The sequence below is a fragment of the Amblyomma maculatum genome, chromosome 6 (genome assembly GCF_055883805.1).
Source record: "Amblyomma maculatum isolate TAMU_Amacu chromosome 6, ASM5588380v1, whole genome shotgun sequence".
NCBI lineage: Eukaryota > Metazoa > Arthropoda > Arachnida > Ixodida > Ixodidae > Amblyomma > Amblyomma maculatum.
Genome location: NC_139349.1, coordinates 57,223,651 through 57,246,486, shown reverse-complemented (window position 1 = coordinate 57,246,486; position 22,836 = coordinate 57,223,651). Strand labels below are relative to the sequence as shown.

General features: G+C 44.7%; 1 protein-coding gene across 2 annotated transcripts in view; it reads right to left on the bottom strand.

Annotated features, from left to right (window-relative positions):
• LOC146185821 (uncharacterized) overlaps positions 1-2,361 on the bottom strand; it is a 39,810-nt gene extending 37,449 nt beyond the window's left edge. For both annotated transcript variants that reach the window (XM_084605590.1, XM_084605589.1), the window contains exon 1: positions 1,985-2,361. Coding sequence is in view for 1 of the 2 variants with exons in the window: in XM_084605589.1 (XP_084461715.1) it covers positions 1,985-2,302 (318 nt within the window). In the remaining variant the exon portion in view is untranslated. The remainder of the gene's footprint in view (positions 1-1,984) is intronic.
• Between the last annotated feature and the right edge of the window lie 20,475 nt (positions 2,362-22,836).

The window sequence follows — 22,836 nt, the reverse complement described above, 5'->3', positions numbered from 1 at the left end:
ATTTAGTGCTCCCTAGAGTACTCTTTCTTATACTTGTATATCCCATTAATTCAGTTCGATTGTACAAAAAATGGAGAAATTTATCTCGGTTGAACATATCGTTATCCGAACGTAAGCTCTGTTAACCATCGCTACACGGTCACACTGCGGTTTCTTCTCTATGCTATGCTTGAGCACTGTATCTATGCGAGCTTCTCCCTCTTCGTCGGTCTCTTCGTCCGAGCCGATCAAGTTTTCTCTTCTGTGAGCCTCTCTCTCGGTACCTACCTCTCGGTGAGCTGTATCGGCTGGATGATTAGACTCAGCCTGACGCCTGAGCTTTGGCGAACTCGAACCGGCACGCATCTCATCCACGGCGAGACTGAGCAGCCATTTGCCGGTGACGCAGCTGTTAAACCCCGGCATAGTCACGTGATATCACAGCGTAGAGCCTCCGTGTCCAATATCGGGCCGATCACTTGATAGTTGTTATTGTAGCTGTGCCCTTAGATAATGCACATACCCACGAGGTGGTTTGCCTCGGGTAATGCTGCGGACGAGGAAGACGAAGAAGCAGGCCGTGACACGTGCAGCAGCGCTCGCGCTAAGCCCGCTCAGGAAGCTCAAGCTCGAAAGTGTAACCTAGGGAGTCGCAGTGCGAAGAGCAGAGCTGCGCTCTAATATTTACGTTACTTCTTAAGATATAGTGTAGTTGGACAGGCGTTACAGGGGAATATGGAATATGGAAGGGGAACTTTTGTTGCCAACGTATCTTCAATGTGGTCGTTTTCCGACGCCGCTGACTGCAGTTTTGAACGCGCGTCAGCACATACTGCCGGACACCTGAAAGACCGCGTGCTGTGGTCTCAGGATAAGTGAAAGGATCTCCGGCGAACCTTTCACTGAAGTTGGGGAACGGAGCGGAGACAAGTCGCATAATAATAAATATGTGTCGCGTGCACACACATTGAATGTCAGGCCACCGCCGTGTTATTATCACGAATATCGTACGTACGGCCCCCAAGTGAAACATTGTTTTCAAACAGCGCAGTGGAACATGAACAAAGGATGTACAGGCACAGATGATATACGGTTCTAATTTCCAAATGAAAATTAATTCAGAATATCGCCGATATAAGTGCGCGTCAGCATCTTCTGGGCAAAAACAAAGGGAGAGCAAGAAAACCAAAACTAAGAAACACTGATCACGAAGTACACAAAAAATACTGACAATCACACAACATCACCGGACAGATATAAAAGAAAAAAGTCATTTCGTGATACGAAATAGAGATATATGACACTCTAAAGCAAATGTATGGCGCTGGGTGTACTTCGAAATAGAATCAGCAAGTTCGCCTTTTTTTTCCTATGCGTAAAGTCTCAAAGAAAGCCTAATTGGTAAGATCTGTGAGTTTCAAGCTGTATGCTTGAAAGGATATAAAACTGACTAAACAGCTGCAAAAAATCATTGTCCAACTTTTGAATTCAACAACACACTTCCCATGTGTCTCCTGAACTCTTAATAAAGTTCTGTCGTACCAACCCCTCTAAACATTTTCGCTAACGAACTATACTCACGAAGAACCCTTAGTGCAAAACCTAAGTTAGGAGTCAGTTCATGCATATTTCTTATTTTCAACACAAGACCGCGGCATAACGCATGAGTGGTAGAAGGGAAAACGCATTCAAAGGTTTGCCATAACTGAAAGTTTGAGCACGGCAACAATATCCAGCGCAGCGCACGTTTGAACAAGGCGGACGCTGTGGCATTTCGTTCTATGGTTGAAAAATATCCCAGGGAGGTTAGGAAAGCGCATTACGCTCAATGGTAATGCACGCAGCACAATTTGTACCTCTGTAATTTTTCGATACACTGGCTTTCGAACTTCTAGAGTTACGAGGCCCACACGCGCCTAAAACCGGCGGGCAGACATTGATGACTCAAGCTGGCAGATTGTTTCACTTCACAATGCGGAATTTATGGCACATAAACACTACTTACCCAGAAAGCGGCGTGCTTGATCCCTGACCGGATGGCGGGTAGTGCATCAGAGTATGTATTGTGTATCCTTCTTCGTTTCTTCGATTTCATAGCCACTCGCTCGCGCACCACACACCACTGCTTTCCGTCGGCATGATTAGGCCTGATCGCTCCGCCACTTCGACGCTTGCTGTGAGGAAACGCAAGCCGAAATATCCAGAAAGGTGGCCCACAATGGCACACTGGACACTCATCCGTCGATGACAAGAAGCACAGGTTTGGTGGGCAAAGTTTTCCGACATGAAAAGCATCGAATAAGGGTATATGCGCTGAAAACATCACAGGCACCAGCAAAAAAAACGCGATAAAACAACCAAGCGACGAAGCTGCGCTGTGATATTCCCTAGGCGTACTCGAGTTTATCTGTCATCTTCGTTTATTCACCGTACCGCGGTCAAGGCCCATCCAGACATTTTTTGTTTAAAGAGCAATGCCTGACTTTGCAAAAGTGAATATGACATTCGCGTGACAGCTCGCTTAGCAGGAATGCCGCGCTAAGGCGCTTGCACCTATAGCCAAAGATATGAAAACACCGCGTCACTCACTACGGCCTCCCTAACAGCGCCCAGCTGAAACAGCCAAGCAGTTGTGGCCACTAAAAGATTGCATTTACGGCCCCGCGGTTGCCAAAACTTACTGGCCTCAACTAGGGAGCTAAATACCGAATCGGGCGCCCGAAAGTGAAGCAGCCTTCTGCCAAGAGTCAGGATTTGTCAGGATTTAACATTGAACGAAATGGCGATTCAGCACAGTTCTTTTCATTACAGTTTCCCTTTTCCGCTTCGCAGTTTCTAGACCCGTCCTTCTCTTTTCTCAAGACAATGCCAACGTGTTGCGCCCTCAGTTGCATAAGGATTCCAACTACGTATTCGGCAGAAAGGTTTGGTTGGTTTGTGGGGTTTAACGTCCCAAAGCAACTCAGGCTATGAGAGACGCCGTAGTGGAGGACTCCGGAAATTTCGACCACCTGGCGTTCTTTAACGTGCACTGACATCGCACAGCACACGGGTGCCTTGCTTTTCGCCTCCACCGAAAAGCTGCCGCCGAGGCCGGGATTCGATCCCGCACCCTTGGGAACAGTAGTCGAGCGCCGTAACCACTGCGCCACCCCGGCGGGGTTCGGCAGGAAGGATTTAGGAAAAAGGGTCTTATAGATTTCGATGTGACGACTCCAGCAGATGATACGCGAGGGGCTTCGTTTGCATCGTCGCGTTGCGTTGGAGTCACTAATTCTAGGCTTAATTCATCACCTCCCCGATTATGCGCTTTCCCAGGCTCTAAGAAGATAGTGAGAGACCGGAAAGCGTGGCGTGACATGGTCCATAAGGTCACGAAGAGTCGGACACGACTGAACGCCTGAACTGAACTGACTGAACTGAAGCTGAAGTTATGCGATCAATGCGTAGGCTCCAACCTTCTCCATGTAGCCGATCAATGTTCGAGTTTTCTTTCGATTCAGCAAAAGTGACAACGCGGCAATACTTGACGGTTGTATACCATCGGTGTCAGTTCGTTTAATGGCCAGCAAATCACATTTTACCGCTTCTGTAACGAAGGCTATTCAGTATAGTTCCTATAATGCACCAAACAAAACTATGTGCTTAAATCGACTTCTAATCGCCATGCGTGGTGCAAATGACAGCAGCAAATAATATTTGCTCGCTTTTGAAGGTGCAGCTCTACAAGTGTCACTCTTCAATAAAGTCAATTGTTAAAAGCGCGCATCTGGCGAGTAAACTATTCCATACAGCAATAAACATCATCACAAAGTATTGACGCGGAAACGCATATCGGCTGCATGCAACTCTCACCTTTGGAGCCGTTCGAGCTTCAGGGCACGGGTATAAAAATCCACGATAAATCAGCTTTAAAATAAACTTAGATTGCTTGTCATGCGTGTCATTTCCTTAGTACTCGTCTACACTCGCGAGATCAGAACGATAGAAAACGTTATGTATTATGTCACACACATACCGTCGCGCCAAACGATGCTCACATTTCTCAAGTTTAGCTTGTTTATTCCTTCAATACAACAGCGGCTATTCAATGCAGACAATGCTAAATGCTGCGATCGAAAGGCCTGAACTCGCGTTTCATTTTCTTTTTTATTGAGATATACGGCTGACAGCCGCCTTCTGGGACGAGTGGCCCAACTTCAGGTGACTTCACTCCCGTTGGCCTTGGTAGGCGAGAATGCGGCATCCAGCTATAGTGGGGATAAATTTCAAGCTGCTTCGCGTTGTAACAGCAACGCAGCAATAAAGTTAAGGCGGTGCACGTGTCTTTTCCTGAGCAAAAAAAGATAAGAAAAGAAAATCGCCCCATAGCGGGCTTCGTGTTTTGCATCATGGAACGCCCGTGTGCAGGGCCCCTTTACATTGCTAGCGTTTTCACTTACTCTGCCTTCTGTCGTTTTGAATGAAACGCGAGCATAAAATTCAGCTATGTACGTCACAAACTCTAGTGTATTTTTTAGGTAGCGATGCGTCTGTGCATATAAACGTCCGTTAAAAATGCAAATATCTTGTAATGCAACTCCGGTTTTATATCCCTGATTTTATTTTCCGACTACTCTAGCATTCACTCAAAGAAAGTGCTTCAGGAAAAGCCGGAGAATGTGTTACATGAAGCGCGACAAAATACTAGACCAAGGACGACGAAGACAGCATAGGGTCTCGACTAGTCGGCTAAGAAGTGACGAAATTAAGTCCCACCTCAAATTGACTTAACTCGCAATTCAAAATACCTGTCGCGTTAAATCGGCTGAAGTAGCAGTCAGCTTTAGCTGGCTTTACTGAGCGCCTTTATATGTTCGTCATTGTTGGCATCGTTTATGTGACAGACAATAAAGAATCTTAAATTCCGCGCCAATTTTACGTCATTGTGACCTCATGTTATTTTGTATATGTTCCTTTAGGTAGTATTTAGATAAATCACCAGTGCGGTGCCACAAAACTCGCGCTTCGCTCTTTCGTCACACCGAGGGCTTATGGGAATTTTGCGACCACGTAATCCACCTTGAATTCTGGATCTAGGCATCATACCCTTGCTTATAGCAGGACTTCGTGAAAGCTAGATCATATAACAAGCTCATCTTCGAACAAAATGGCGTCGCCGTTCACAAAACCCAGAACTGGCAAAAACGGCGCAGAAAAAAATAGGCGCGTGATTTCGTGTGAAATTGTGAGGTAACCATACTTTATGCAGCGAGTGATTTATTCAGCGATGTCATTTCGCTTTACTTATAGTATCCACCTGCTAATCACGTTGAAGTCTCTTTCGAGACAAGGACTTTCACTGACTACACATATACCGCAGACAAGTGTATATGTCCACAAGGAGCTGAGATAGATACTGATGCCTCCGCTTTCACAACAACGGGTTAGACGTATAGAAATAATCGAGGAATGAAAAGGCGGTGTTAAAGACACTGTCGCGTCTACTGTCAAGCAGAAGCTTGAGCGGTCCCCCTAATTTTCCCATTGGCATCCTTTTCATCAAACATGATTCGCTTATAGAGAAACGTCATGTGATGTCCCGCTGATCTGGTATTAAGCGACACACTGACTCGGGCGACGTTAGGCTGTCTGTCTTGAAAACATTAAAAAAAAACAGAGCTGGCCCCGTATTCTGAGTTTACGTCGTTATCGAAGTGTCGTAATCTCACATGACCTCGAGTCATTTGATTGGTGGAAACGCCGGGACATAAGGTTGCCTCCTCTTCCAGTTCTGTAGTGGCAACATCCGGTTTCGACTTTTCCAACAATCAGATGAATCGAAGTCACATGAGATAGTGACACTTCGATAAGGAAGCAAGCTCGAAATACAGGCCCTGTTCTCCGGCAAGGACCTCTCACAGCTTCGCAACTTCAAGCAGCGCATTACGCCGGGAACTACGACATGCTTCAAGCTGCTTTCGTCTTGCAAAGTAACAAACTGTGCGATAATATGAAAAAATGAGTTCACGTCCTTCCTGCGGTCGTTTTTTCGTTGAAAAATTCCGCCCTATTCTCGTTGTTGGTCCTATGCTAGGGATGACCAGCATTGTCCTAATTTCGAGGACAGAGCACAGAAAACAATATCGACAAATTTGTCTTGTTGCACTGTTGAGCAGGGCTCCTGGGGTTAGCTAAGGAACTGCAAATGCTGAGAACATTTCCTAAAGCAGGAACGCAAGAAATCGACGCTCAAGCGCACCATTGTCACTAGGAAGTTAAACTGCAAAAGATATGCGGCCACACACAGACCGGGTGACGTATGACTCACGACACAAGAACTGTGTTGTGTAGAAGTAGAAGGGGTGTTTATATATTGCAATATTACTTTTTAGTGTACAACACCCATCAACTAGCCTAAAAAATTAGAGCGCCTTTTAGGTTTCTCTTAAGAGGAACATAGAGAAAGCCTACCCTTCATCTCCTATCATTTGCCTCTTACCGGCATTCGTTGCAGTGCTACATAGAATTATAATTGCTTTACAGGAAAGGAAAGGCGCAGTATCTGTCGCACTCCGGAAAGGGTATGTTTGGGCTGTAGTCTAATATTCCAGTTCATGATAGCTTAGCGTGCGTTAAAGTGTGGGATTGCAGATTGCAGGATAGCTAAAGAACATATCTCCCGGAATCTCGCTGAATGTGACAGATCTCGAGCAAAAATCTCGCGCACAACTATCTTGCACGGGATTTTGTTCCATGAGCCTAGAAAACCTCTAACCTTAAACAAATGTTTTATTGAAGTAGACGTCATTGTTGTGTACATCAGGAAGCAGTGCATTATGAGCACATAAATTAACTTGAGCGCATGTAGCACCTGCCCCGTTCCATGTCCTTTAATGTGACAGCAATGTGCCTGCTAATGTGATTTCGTTTCAATGTGAAACGCCGGGCTACTACGTAACATGGTGGGCATCACAATTTGCTGTCCTTATAAGCAGAATGGTGAGGTGCTGTCGCGCCATTTGTTTACTCAACGAAGCTTCCAAACTATCTCTCGATAGGCTGAATCCCTTCGCTGTGCTGAAGCCACCCTATAAACGGTAGATCGACACCATAAGACAAAGATGCCTAGAACTTTCACTTCTCGTACGTCACTACATGCCTGAGCCGTCAGCATGACAGCAATACCCCTGGTCATGCCACAGCCGTGGTTCTCTCCAAACTTTTCTCAAAGGGTGCGCAGTTGGCAGGACATGGTCACATTTAGCGAATGTCTTTTCGATGCCAAGAAAAAAAGTCCGTGATCAGTTTATGGCGCTTGTGTCTGGACACAAACGCAGAGGGCAAGTGAGGAATACACAAAAATCCCGCGAATCCCTCGTCGACGGTCACAAAGACGGCTTCGGACTGCTTTTTTCTTTCTACAAGCTGACCACGCAGGAACCGTGTTACTATTTTTATATCTATAGCGCGAAAACGTTGTAAAGAGTTATGCTTGAGTAGATGAATAATCTTGGCTGTGTACACAGCGCACGGACGTTCAAAACGGCCGCGCATAGTGACTCTGCACTCCTACTAGATGCAAAACCCCTGGTAAAGAGTAGAAGCAAAGGAAGGGACAACGTGGACTCCGCACTAACATTCGAGAAGCTAGCAGCCAGCGCACGTCCTCTCTCTTGTCTGTGTGGAGAAAGGAACTACCTATACCTAACCATCTGTACCCTCGGAGGAAGCGCGCATGACTGACGGGTGCTGCCATTTGCCCCGCACCAACTGCGCAACCGTTCGCTGATGGCTTCAAACGTTTGTAAAGGCTGTATTTATTTGCTTACAGCTGGTAACGACGCCAACACAAGATAACAAGCCAAAGGTGGATGCGCATGCCTGAATGTAAGCATATTTCCACAAATTCAAACGTATTTTCCAACAATGCGATAAAAAAAAGCTGGCTGACATGAATTGAACACGAAATTTGAATAATATTTCAGAGCTTCCCACCTATTCTCTTGAGTATGACGGAACAGAACATTATTCTGTTTCTTTATAAAAAGCAGGCAGCTAGACTCGTGACTAAGAATAGGCAAAATCAACGGAAAGTCATTTCATAACCTTGTCGGCATTTGTATCATTTGCTGACGGTGAAGTATTAGATACAGCACGCTGAAAGTCACAAAAAACTGTCTTATGGTAGCGCGTATGCGAAACACTGCGATTCGTATCAGCTACTTGGAAGAATCAGAAGACTGTATAGCATAGCAATACTGTGTTTTTGGAGCTATTTCGAGGTAACTGTTAATTAACAGGTGAACGCGTAACTGTGACTTTTCGTGAGGTATTGTGTCACGTTAAACAGGAGGATCGGATTAAATTTTTTCGCATAATCCTCTTGGCTTTCTCAAAAGGTGTTAACAAACGAATTCACCAAGCGAAACCCAGTGACGTCGCGCATCTCCAGATGGTCTCATTTTTCCGAGTTTTTTATTTCAGTTATTTATTTATTTTATCTTCAGGATGCAGAGTACATTACAGAAGGGAAGGGCAAATCACAACAATTAGAAAGAGCACAAATAATCACTTGTACAAGAATACAGAACAATATAGGTAAAAATTATTATGACTAACAATTTGCTTACAGCATAAAAGAATTGATGAACAAAAACATGAAGTGGTGCACCAAAATACCATAATTAAGCGTAAAACAAACGCAGTACATAGTTAATTAACTTTGTAAGGACGTTTTAAGGCAAAACGAATCATTGATGTCATACGTAATGTTTCCTTCATCCTTGGTTGCGCTCGTAAGGCAGTCAAGGGTAGCATCAACCTAGTACAAAATAGGTCATTATGTCATTCGATCCCACTTGCAGAAACAGCAATATCATCATTGGTACCAGCCTCATCATTTGGGAGAAACCCCGTCACTGCACGGCATGAGACCAGTGCGTTCCTCATATCTGCGCCAGAAATTCCGCCTGTTTCAGGCGGTCACAGAAATGACCACTTGGTGTTCGAGACATTAAAGTGAAACGAAACCGACAACTATGTACTTGCCAGCCTACCACAATCCGCTCACATGTGGGAAGCAAAATTGTGAAGCAGATTTAGCAGCTGCAGTCAAAGGGCTTCATAGGACTAAAGCTGCACATGTCATGTACCGGTGCCGTAAATGTGACCTGACCACGTCAGCACTCGTAGTTTTCTTCTTTGTCTCTGAAGGTCACACGACAGGTACCAGGACCAATGGCTCGAATCCCGCATGCCATCCATGCACACGAGGATGTTTCCCGCTCGGAGTGCTCAATGAACCCGATGGAGATGACGTGCCTTTGTTCTTCTCTTGGGTCGCCGCGGCAGCCAAGGCTATTAAGAGCTACGTTGCATGTGAAGTGACCACGTGGCGCAAAGGGTGTCCCAGTTTTCGTGCTTGCATATTCATCTCTCTAATACAAACAGGCACAGGCATGCATCAACGCCTCGCAGCTGAAGATGCCGTTCAAAATCTGCTGGAAGCAACCGAACGTAACTGATGAAGTACCTTCGAGTGTTGTCCTTGACCTTTCCCTTTGCCATGCTTGTTTAATTGGCAATGACGCCACAAAGCCGCACAAAACAAATCGTATCCTTGTGAAGGATATCAGCACGCCCCCTGAACAGTTCAAAGATATTGGATTTCTCAATCCGCCGTGTCCTTCAGAATACACCTATTCCCTCCGCCTCTTATAATAAGTGGTCTTATTATTATATGCGTACAATTTACTTATGCATACTATCTCTATGGGTAGTGCATATTATGTGTTGCATTTTGGTTGATTTAAGCCTATTTTTACACCCATCTAGCCACACTGCAGTCGTGTACATGTAATGCCTAATCCATGCCGATGTAAGCTCAGATATGCGAAAAAACAAGGGGGGAGCTTCCAAAATATTTCCTAACCTCAAGACACGTTCATGTGAATAGAAAATTCGTTTTCCTTCACTTCGAAATGTTCTATAAAGGAACGATTCACAGCGATAAAATATAGGCACTCACGAATAGACCACCGTTGTAATTAGCCATTTTAATGGTGGCTGGAATTAATTTTTCTTGACTATTCTATAAACCCTAGCTGTAGTGCGTCCATGAGTAATTCAACTTTAATGTTCTACGAACCGCAACACTATGGGCAATTACTGTTTTGGCGTAAAAATGCGCTACTTTTGATAATTCTTTTGAACACGCAGGTCACGAATAACGAGCTCTGAATGTGACCCATTTTTCTCCTGGTCAGAATATTTTAATGGCAGTTAACTTCAGCACAAGTTATTAGCACGTTATTTGCATAGCGCTAAATATAATAGCTTCATATGCTAAGTTTTTTTATTGCTAAACTTGTCACAAACTGGCAGAAGGGCTTTCCACTGTCTTTCATTGGGTATATGACCGCATCCGTTCACTCCGAGTCTCTGCCTAACTACAGACTCCGAGTCTACTGAACTACAAGGAGAGGAAGACCGTCCAATGCTATACAGCAAGAAGTCGAAACTCAGCGAGTGTACGAAGCTGAAGTTTTGCTTTAATTTGGCATCTGATACCCACGTTCAGAGCGTCCAATAAGGAACTGCCAATTATCTTGTGTACCAAAGAGAGGCCATCACGTCTACATGCTGTGTATCCAAGTTAAGACGGTGGCAATCTACTTTACAGTCCACTGATCGGTCGGCGTGTCTATAAAACGAAATATTGTGATAAACATGTGCTTTACACACATCGATAACTGCAGCAGTGTCTCCGTTGTATAACCGGTGCAGCCCAACATATCTGACAACCAAGCTCAGCCAAGCCAAAGCCTAGCTTTCGCTACGTATGTAGACGAAATGTCCATGAACATTACTGAGCACAAGAAGCCGTGCTCGATTGCTGGGACTACGGAAGCAATAACCTACTTCAGGGAGTTTGAACAGTGGAGACAACTCCGGGCCAGCAAGACGCTGAACTCGCCGCTTATTGCTGTCTTGAAGCAATCATCCTTTCTTCTTTCTTCTTTGTTATTTTGTTCTTGTTTTTTATGTCGTTGTAGTATCTTTAGCCACGCGTGTTATAGGAAAGCAGGAGAGAATAGCCCTGGAATATGATTTGGCAGGAAGACTGAAGAATGAGTGTGGACGTCTCAAGAAAGGGTGTTTGATTATTAGGTTCACTTAGTTTTTGTATGAAGTAAAATGTAATATAAAAGTTGCTGAACAATTCTATACACCTACATGTAATGCTATGTAATCACTTTCTTGAACAGTAAATAGTAACGTAACTTATTACTTGCTTGTCACTTTCAGCAATAGGAATTTGTAATGTAATTCCTTCCCAAAATTAATTTTGCTGTGAGTGTCTTTAATGTATATACATGAAATGTAAAAAAAGTTTTCCTTTCTGAGCTGCATTTTATTTGAAGCTGTTTAATGTTCCATGCATATTTCAGATTACTGTCACCTCAGAATCATACTCCATGCGCTAGATAATGGACAAAAAAGTGTGCATTTTTATCTTGTCTACGTATACACAAGCCCTTCTCTCTGAAATGATTCTATTAGTCATACTTTTAGGTATCTAGGGGTCACAAAACAATCTTCAACTCCACCTAAATATTTACATGAAACAATTTTAAATGAAAACCATATTTCTTTTATCTAGGCCTATATTATTCTTGTTTCGTTTTTAAGAACACGAAATACAGAACACTTAGGTCGGCTTAGATCCGACGATATATTTTTATAATTCCTAATACACCAAGGCAAGTAAGTGAATCTGGAAAAAAAAACGCTTAAGTAATTGTCTCACAAAGCTCCATCAAAACACAGCGCTGTAGCCATTACTACTTCTAGCTGTACTCGACTGTCAGTACCTGATAAAATGTATGTGCCTTCACGTAGTAGGACCTTCGGGGGTCATGGAGCCACGTTATCCTGCCATGTGATACAGTAGCCTATAAGTTGAATAGCAATGGCTCCTTAAAGTGCATTAATAGTAGTCCCGAGGCTTTTGGCAAATAAGTGTCGTTTGGGTTTTGTAGCTGTTGCCGTCCCCAATATAATTTTTCTGTCTTCTTACATTCTAGTAAAGTTCTTTTTCTTTTTGCCCTCAACTTCAGCGCATTGGCTTAGAATAGACGCCAGCCGATATTCTAGTAAATGTGTCAAAATAAGTAAGCTATTTCACGCTGGCACAAAAAGGTATCCAGCTATATATTGTCCCCTTCGAGGTATCAGGACTCATTGAAGTTTGGCTATGCAGTGAGGCGTAAGAATTTTTTTTTTTCAAAGACATGTTCAATTCTTAAAAAGTTATTTATTTTCGTATACTGACGGCTTCATTATGATCCCTAGATTGACTATTTCCATGTTTAATGCCTTGGATCATATTAAACTCATGGTCTTGGCTACCTGCAAGTCCAGAGTCTCGCTATACTGTCTAATACAGAGGGTTACTTCCAATGAAATAAGAACGTGTTCGAGATAGTTGAGGTAGGAAATACGCAGGAGTAATCACAAAGGTACTCACAGGCGGAATTTTGACGGGTTATTTCCGAAATGTGGCTGAGGGCTCACACGCAAAGTCAGCACTTAATCGCCACCACACGAACGACGCTTCAAAAGAAGCTAACCATCGGAAACCCTACAATTTCTCGAATAAACCTACCCGCGAAAAGTACTTTTTCCGAACGCATACGTACCGCACCCGTTTTCTCTTTACCTTGTTTCAATCCTGCATTGACTCGCCTTTCACTTGAATGACTTCACCAAGCGGGCTAGTCACAGTCACAGCTCCCGCAGACGCTTAGTTACAACAATAGAGGCAAAAGGCCATGCAAATTCTTGGAAAAAAGTGGATTCTTTGCCAGGTTCCGTTCCTCCGCTACACCACGTACACGTGTCGGGATGGCGGCGGAAGGAAGTGTCCTTTCGAGGCTGCACAACTGCTAGGCCCGCACGACGACCCGTTCCAGCTCGAACGACTGCGCAACATGTAACGTCCGCTACTGGTTGTGTCGTTCGCGCGTACTTGCCCCGCACTCGGGTGAACGTATGCACACAAAAACGCACACGGCCTTCATTTCTCTGAGCTGCGAATAGCGCCACCGTGTGCTAAAGAGATTGGTGCTGCCGCAGTCGATGATGATGGCGAAACTGATGAGCGAGGAAAGAGGTAAAGCTCTAAAACAGGATCTACTACCATTCGTCACGAAGTCGCAATGAAATAAGTCAAAGAAAACGCAGAAGACGCAAAAGCTGTCGAAGCCAACCTCAAAGTTCATTCTACCGGTTGCCAAGCTAATCACCTCACTCGCTTTCTATTTTGCTCAGAGAAATGTGGCATTGGCAGCACGCACCGCTGGTGGAGGTAGCAACCGACTAAACATCATCCCGTCTGTGCAACAGAAAACCGTCGTCACGAGACGGTTCACTGCACACTCGACGCCTCTGTACTGCTCCTGGCCGTACCCTTGCTTTTTATCTACCGCATTGGGCCATGGGACGCGTATAGGCGCGCATGTCTGCAATGTCAAATTCTGCCGGCGGCGTCGCGGCGACTGGGGCTATAAATTCTTCGACATCGACCAGTCCACTGCACTGGAGGCACTAATGGAGGAAATGGGAGATCGCTAAACAACGCCGCATTTGTACCACAGGTTAGTTACTGGTTTTTACTGTTTGCCTGCTATCCTGCATTTTCTCCTGCCTATCATCCGCTAATGAACACCTTTCCAGTCACATTAGCATTTTGACCTTCGTGCATGAACTTCCATTCCATCCTCTATTGCAGACGCCTTGCTTGAACCGCTTCTTGGAAGTAGCATCTAGCGAACATAATTTACTTACAAGTTGAAATGGCTTCCGAAGCTAGGGTCAAGGAATAAAATGTTCTCTATTTTACTTGAAGCTTTACAAAAAGCTAAACTTATTACTAGAACATGAATATAAATTATTAAACAACAATATCAGCGAGACATCAAAAATTATATCGATAGCTGAATAGTAGCGTAATGTTTATAGGTCAAAGTTATGAATACATATAAGTGTCGATTAACATTGCAGAAAAATGAAACGAAGGCATCAAGAATTATGTGACTAGTCTGCAAGAGAAATGTTAAGTATTGCGCTCAGTGTTTAAAACGCGCAAAAATTGGCTAAAATTCAAGCATCTATCCAGGTGTTCGGACATCGACATGCCGTTTGTGCTGTCAAAAAAGAAAATGTTTTGCAAGAAAGAGACAGCGTGATCACTGAACTCCTTTTTACATTACTACAATGGGCAGAATTCGTTTTCATTCTCCGATAGTCGTGAGCTATTTGATGACTCGAGTCCTGCATCGAGTTTTCTTGGACAGCCCAGACCCTCGACACACCAGTACAGCTCCCGGGAAAGCAGCGAAGTGCTGGTGGCCATATTCATTTAGGATACGAGCGCATCCATAGTATTTTCATGTTCCTGCAGATGATATCGGGCGTTAAACCTTATCAGGAGCACTGTAGTCTGTCTCTGGGCAACTGCAACAATTATGAATCTTGCATCTTCCCTTTCGTGCTCTGAAATTTACTACACGCTGATGCTTTCAGTACCGCGAGCACCGATTGTTTGCTCCTGCTGTCCAGACGTTCCTCACCTGTACCGCAATTTTCTGAGCGCACAGGTCTGAAAGCATCGCAAGGGAACCGATTGTGGGCTGGAGCTGCTAAATCTTGTTCTAAGAGCGCAGAGAGCTGGGTTACTTCGACCTTGGCCGCACTTCTCTGCGAGCAGCAAAGGCAAAGAAACTCCGCCGAGCTGTGGCATGTCGCATTACGTATACGCGAAAAGCACCAACTGATTCGTGCCCGCTTAGTCGATCTTTAGTATTGCACGCACGCCAGAAGACGAGCGTGCGCGCGGCCTCACTGCGAAAGAAATGCTTAGTATAGAGTGACCGGTGGTTTGCACTGTCTGCTATAGCAAGCTGCGACGGACATGTCCGATAACAGAGGGGGAACCTGCAAGCACTCTCTAGCAATCAGGTCATGCAATCATGAGGCTGCTTCTTGTCAGACCGGACGCCGGGTCCTGCTATAGCCGGGGCAACCTAATTTTGCGGTAACCGCCACGCACAACTCCTCCGGGACAGAAAGTATAGTCGGTTGTTGACGCTTTTTTTGGTTGCCTAAATAAAAGCTAACCGTCACACCAAATTAAACGCTGAAAAAATACGATGCCTTTGCCTCTTATTTAGTTCAATTTTGAAAACTGGTTTGGTTACTATTCATCGAAGTAGTACATATGTCGCGGACATTGCCTGTAGTTAGGAACTACTGTTTTTGTAAGTTGCATCCTGCTATGTCATTCTATGTCCGCGATTGGATAATCGAATATGCCGGTTGAGTCATGATACCGAGTCGTAACGGCCTCAATTCTGCTGAGCAAGCATTGTCTTTCAGTTGTAGAAAGACAAACACGCGAAGTTTGCATCGAAGGGCTGATAAACAAAGGCTTCGATCAGGAACGCTGGAGCCTGAGCCAAATATTTCGATGTCTTGTTAAACGCGCCGTTTTTCGGCAAACAAGTGATTTTAGCAAATGCGGAAAGCAAAAAGACCTTGGTTGCAGCAGTTGCAATTTCCATCCTCTCTGTATGACTGTAATATCTGACAAAAATCGCTTAGACATATTTGCAGTTGGGTTCTCTTTCCTGCTTTTTATATACTAATTTTGACATTAAAAGTAAAATAAATGACATTATCTCTGTTATAAAAACATTCAGTCAATGTCACAGAAACAAAAAGGGACTGACTCTCTGAGTTAAGACATTTCGCTTATCCTTACCTAGTATCATGTTCAATAAAATATCACGCAGTAAGGAATAAAGCGTGTTTAATTATCTTCTCTGTTCTTTTTATATGAACTGCGAAGAGGCGCATGTACGTGAAAGACGAGGCTGGCCATCTTTCAAAGGGCTTTATGAAGACGTCTATAATTTTCTTACCCCCAAGGACAAGTATATTATCCAGTAGCTCGTTGTGCTTTAGACGCTGCAGGCTTGGCATTATTTTCATTTCTATTTAATCACCCACACTAACTTAAGTATCACAAGTTTTGGGAGTTAGAATGCGACGAATTTCACCGAAATTTGAACACCTTTTCAACGTTTCTACAGTTACCAGCATTGACAGTACTGCTAATGACGACCTTGCCACACTCCGTTAAGTTCAGTTGTGCCCGACTCTTCGTGACCCTATATACCACATCACGCCAAGCTTTCCGGTCTCCCACTGCCTTTCGAATACCAAGTAGATTCATCTGAAATGCCTCAAGGATGCCACACACTGCTTGACACATTGATCAGCAAAGTTTTCAGCGAAGGGCTGACAAGGCGCTTTCAAGCCGCCGGCACAAACCGTGCCTACTGTAAATGCCCTGTCCGTCAACCGCATGCTGAACCCCAAGCCGCCCCAGCCTCGTGGGCCTTAAAGCCACATCCATGATCCTGCCTCTAAGCATCTGGGCACCTGGCTTTCATCACAAACGTATGTGCATAGTGCAGCTTCCTCCGTCTATCAACCATAGTTCGCTCCATCGGGAGCCTACACTTTTGGCGACTCGCCACTTTGTTACAACTGCAGTCTTCCCGGACGCATCGCGCGGTTTTGTCAGCGCAGACTACAGCAGGCCGTACGCTCTTAGACCCAATCTCCGCTGCGTTTTCGTTACAAGATTGGATGTAATCGTCAACACCTTCTGCGCACTGATGTTCTTCGGAATGACTTTCGCTTCTGAATGCAGCTTCGCAGTGCCCTGGCATAGAGGCCGGTTTTCGTCACTGAGCCGCCGTTCGCCTTCGCCACTGCTGCCGTAGAACAGTTGTCTTCGCCAATTCCTCTGCCTGCTGTGTAATTGAGGAACACAGTGCAATTATTTTAGCTCATTTAGCTTTAGTGGACGTAGTGCCGCGGACTACGTAATGAGTCTGTTTCAAAAATTGCCTTCGACCAACGGTAACATTTGCTGAGACTGCGGTGTTGTACACCAATTGCGCCCTGTGGGTCTCTGCTCCGCGTCAGACGCTAATGCTGGGGATGGATGGACAAAACTTTTCATTAGATTCCAAAAGGCTGTTTTAGAGCCATAACGGGTGCACCTCATAGTCCGGCTGACGACCTAATTGCGTAGTCACGAAGCATTTTGTCAACAATGACCTCTTCTTATCAACCCTGACAGAAATGTTTGTACCAGTCAACTCCTCTGCCAATCGAGCCGGAATCCACCCTCTGTTTATTGAAGCGAGATTGAGCAATGCCGCTAAGAAACATTTGCTGGTGCCCCGACCATGTCGTCGCTGAGGCCGTATATGGCTGCATCCATGTGAAGATTGTGAGTATTTTGTCAGAATCTGTTTATTGTCATATTGCCTGAAGACTGCCATTTGATGCTTATAAACTGCTTACCATTTGGCGGTTGTCTCCTCATCCGCGATCGATGAAGGACTACATCACAAATAGGATGCTAAACAAGTTCCTTTTGTCGTCCGATTATCGTGAATTACGTGATGTGTTGGAGCATTACGCATCTGTGTTCAAATTTTGCTCGCAAAGTTAACCTTTTTGTGCCGCCAGCTTGAAGTATGTCACATCAGACCAGCACTGGAGACAAGACCCTGCTCAGGTAGAAGTCGTAGTGCCCTCAGCTCAGCTGCGCGTCATCAACGAAGATGTCCAGGACATGCTGAAGAAAGGTGTTATACTGGAGTCCTCTAGTCCTTATGCTGTCCCCATAATCTTAGTAAAGAAGGACAACTCATGAGGAATTTGTGTGGATTATCGACGGTTAAACGCCGTTACAAATGACGTTGTCCTTTTTTTGGTATCGATGATGTCATGGACTGTATTCGATCCATTTCCTATTTCTCATCTTTCGACCTGCGGGCTGCCTATTGCCAGATACCGTTGTGTCCGTCGAACCGAGAAAAGACAGCATTTGTGATCCGTGATGGACTTTGTCAATTGAATTTGACACCCTACGTGTTGTGCATTCTCCAACGACTTTAGAACAATTTATGGAAACCATCATCCGTGGCTTAAAGTGGAAGGTAAACGCATACGCTTCCCGGATGAAATAATCATTTATTCATTTATGGGAAGACATTTCGTGAACATGAGAGGCTTAGTTTTGTATGGGACTACGTTAAACCATGCCGGTCTTTAAACTCTAGCAAGTGTCACTTTAGTGAACGGCAGACGCTGTAACTGGGATTCTTAGTGAATCAGGAGGGCGTTCGGCCTGATTTATAAAATATAGCTGCAGTGCGCGACTTTCCAGAACCTGCCTTGCTGGAAAAAAGTTTTGTTTCTTGCGTGGGGGGGAGGGGGAGGGGGGAAGGGGGGTCAAAGTTGATATTTCTTCCGTGTCATTTAAGAATGTGGCCAAATTACTCAGCCACTCACTCTCCTTCTGCAAAAAGACAACCCCGATATGTGAGTCCCCTTTCCGACACCCTAAGTTTCTGCTAGCCTGTGGTCTTGGTTTAGCCAATTCGCGCTCGCTTCTACCACCGGGGTTCATACCGACGCCAGCGGCGTGGGCGTCGGCTTAGGACTCATCCAGCTTGAGAACCATGCACAGCACGTTATCGCATGAGCAAGCCGCACTTTAACGAAAGCCGAACGCAAATACACAGTCACCGAAGTGGATTAATTGTCTCGCCGTTATCTTCGCTGTCAGCACGTTTCGAACTATTTCTAAGAGTGCGCTTCAATGTAATCACCTTCCACTCCTTGGGTTAAAATGTTGGCTGAGGCACCCTTCTGGTCATCAAGGTCGTTAACCATTGTCTCGAAGGGTACGACTTTACTGTGGCTTATAAGAGCGCTCATCGCCACGCGGACTGTCTCAATTTCTTTCTTGCACGGCAGTCGGGAAAATGATCGAGACAATGCGTCGCCCTTCTGATCGAAGTATTGTCATACCATGTAACTGATTAGAAAATATCTTAGGAAAGATTTTAAGTGATTTATAAAAAATGGTTGGTTCAATGTGGCAAGCAACTATTTTCAGGAACAATCATTTCTGTAGCGGCGGACCCGATATGCTGAAAAACTTCCCTAATTATGCGGATAATGAACTAAAACCCTCTAAGTAACTTTACAATTATCTCAGTTAGGTGGTGAGTCCCAATGGGGAATTTACGCCGTGGACAAGACGACGCCACATCAGTTACGAAAGCGCAGAATAACTAATTCTGTAAAGCACTTTAGCGCTAGGAAATTGAACGTTTTTCCCATACGAAAACGAAACTGAGAGCGAGGGATGGGCGGGAAGCTCGGCACGGAAGCGACATCCGGAAATGTAATGAGCAGTGGCAAGGACGCTCAGTTCGAACTAGAAGCGGTGTGACGACACGTCGTGTATATTCTTTAGCCGCGCAGCTTGGTGCAAGGGGAAGGCCAGTCATTTCTAGCTGCACGGTCGTTCGTGTCAAGAGCTACGTGTCAAAAGCTACCGAGAGAAAAATTCCAGGGGGCACTGAAGTCCGACTAGGTGCAGTAATCCGAAAACATTTCTCTTACTCCTGCCGATTATGTTGCTTCGTGTTTGTTTGTTCATGTCTTTTCCACTTCAAAGTCATTTCTGCTCTGAATTTGCCGTGTCTTCTTTTGACTTGTCGAATCGTCAAGATATGAACACTTCATGTGGAAACGAAGAAATTGAATGGAACCGAAATTAACTGATTAACTAATTTAGTTAAGTTACCGATCAATGTGCAAAGGATTTCAATAATCGAACAAATGAAGGGCATTCTCTTGTTCACGACTTCGAACACCCCTTTAGGACTAATCCCCACTGCGATAATTAAATGTTGATTAATGTGGTTTATAAAATTAGTTCAATTAATTACTGGGGTTTTGAAGTATATTGTATCCACAGCAGCATTTTATTCCTGCAGGTATATGATTTTTTTAATTTTGAGCCTACTACATTTAAATTCTTTAGCGTGCCCTGAAGCATTCCATATACGTATGGCGATGTTTGCAGTGAGATTGCCGCGTTTGGTGCACCTTGCTCCTCACCTGTGTCAGCTGGCTGGTGCGGGCGAAGAAACCGTCGTTGACATATTGGCCTGCCGCTGCAACGGGGCCGTGGCCAGACTTTATTTCGTGCACTGAAGCCAAGGTTGAGCGCAGCATATTCGTGGCACGCGAATGCGCTAGAGCGCATGATAATTTTTGCTTCGCGAGCTTCCTTTCGAGCTCCGAAAAAACGATACACAGGAGGCTTTATTTATCGCAAACAAGAAAACATGGGTTTCTGAAGGTTCTCTCCATCTTTTCAAATCGCATTTAGTCGTCTAAAGTCGATACTCATTAACATACTAATATTGAACTGCAAACTGAACTGCAAATAATGATTGATGACCTAGACAGGAAAAGTAGAAAGGTAGGCTTGAAAATCAATATGCAGAAGACTAAGGTAATGTTCAACAGCCTCGGGAAGGAACAGGAGTTTACATTAGGTAGCGAAATACTGGAAGTAGTAGGCGAATATATCTACTTAGGACAGGTAGTAACCGCAGATCCGGACAATGAAAAGGAAATAACAAGAAGAATAAGATTGGGATGGAGCGCATTTGGCAAGCACTCGCAGATTATGACTAGCAGCTTACCGGTATCGCTCAAGAGGAAAGTATACAACAGTTGCATCTTGCCTGTACTCACCTATGGGGCTGAAACGTGGAGGCTAACCAAGAGAGTTCTACTTAAGTTGAGGACAACCCAGAGGGCTATGGAACGAAAAATGGTAGGGGTAACATTAAGAGATAGAAAGCGTGTAGAGTGGGTCAGAGAAATAACTCAAGTTAACGACATTCTAGTGGAAATTAAGAAGAAGAAATGGACATGGGCAGGACATGTAGTGCGAAGAGAGGATAACCGATGGTCGCTGAGGGTAACAAACTGGATTCCAAGGGAAGGAAAGCGTAGCAGGGGGCGGCAGAAAGTTAGGTGGGCGGATGAGATTAAGAAGTTCGCAGGGGTCAAGTGGATGCAGCTAGCACAGAACCGGGTTAAGTGGAGAGCTATGGGAGAGGCCTTCGCCCTGCAGTGGGTATAATCAGGCTGATGATGATGATGATTAACCTAGTTACCTTTTTAACTAATTAAATTATTACAACACCTTGTGGTGCACAAGACTGCTGGCAGTTTGCTCAAGTTAGCTGGGACAACCAGTATATATATATATATATATATAACTGAACATGGTCACGGCGAAAAACCCCTCAATACAGACGTTTCGGCCGGGGTTCGGCTTTCGTCGGAGTGAACAAATCTGAAGTTGGAAAAAGGCTTTTAAGCCAGCATCTATCAGTTAAATATATGCACAAGTATGCAGGCGCAACTATACTTTAGACGCACTTTATAGGCTTAATTTGGAGGTTATTAGCATCTCAAACTTAGCTGGTTGGCAAGGCCATCACTATATTAGAAACTTCATAGTCATCTGTTGGCTTATGGAAAATACTATCCCTGGTGCTACTGACGTATGTTAATTCTTCCGAGGAATTGTCTCGGTGGGCGGGGACAGCATAGTTAACAAAGTAATGATTTGAATACTCACTAAGTTCTTTTCCACTAAGTTCTCGGCCATCCACCAGCATTGAATCAGGAATAGAGATAATTTTTCAACGACCCAAGACACTGTTAACTACTTTCCGGGCAGCGCCTGGGCGCTGATGAGTTACATTAGAAAACATTTGTTCATAGTTTGCAAATTTTGCACTTCTCAACTTAGCATTAACGGCATTACGAAAATGTTTAAAATCTTAGCCGTGCTCCGACCACCTCTCGCTCTTACGACCTTGATCGTAAGCGAGTGGAGATTCACATTCTAAATTCCGCAGGACCAAATGGGTTGAAATGGCTGTCAGAAAGACGTGGTGTAATGCGTCGGTTCCTTCCTAGCCGATTTTTATACTGCATCGCCAATCGTCCTCAGCTCCATCATCGAAACATAAGAACACGGAACTAATTCGCAACGATGCGTCAGGTGACTTCACTTATGAAACCTAATCACTGATGCCCACACGCGATTGTTTAGCAACGCGACATCGTGTTTTCACTTTTGAAGCCTAATCCCTCATGTCGACATTATTGCAAAGCTTCTTCACTGATGTAAGGTTTAACAGGAAATGCGCTGAAAAACACGAATACGCTGTATGTGCACATTTCCTTCGTTGCCACAAAGACATACTCCTGACGCAAGGGCTGAAAACCACCCAGAACTAACAAATGTAGTGGCAGAACGCAACAGCGTGTCCTGGTCACAGCAGCTACCCAAATCCAAATATTGCTACAAGTTGAATTACCTCACTCGTTATTCATTGCATCTGTGTTTATCCTGTAGAGCTAGCGCATCCTCTCGCCGCATCGTTGGAACTAATGGTCGTTATTTCTTCTTTTCTTAATCATGCTTCGTTGTTTTCTTTCAACCCGAAGCGAGAATGTTTAGATAGAACCTCAAGTTGATATCAAATGAGGAATAAGGGACCTGCTTGAAAAGCTCCAGTCATGTGCCCGTTGGTAATTAAGCGGCCATCAATTTTAACGATGTGACAAAGCTCCCTGTTAGTATGACGAACGACGTCGGCAAGCACGTGCTGTCATCAAGCACTTTTCACTCTCCCCGCTGCGCGGTTGGCAGCAGAGAGCGAGTTGTGCTTTTGCAGCTGCCGATAAGGGGGCCACCGTCTAAAGCTCGGATGGGTTCTCTGTGTCGACGCCACGAGAGCAGCCACGCTACAGTTGTGTATCCTGTGTTCATTTAAGGCCGACAGCAGCTGCGCACTGACGCTTCTCTCGAGGCTGCAACCCTTCTCCTCCTCATCTCTT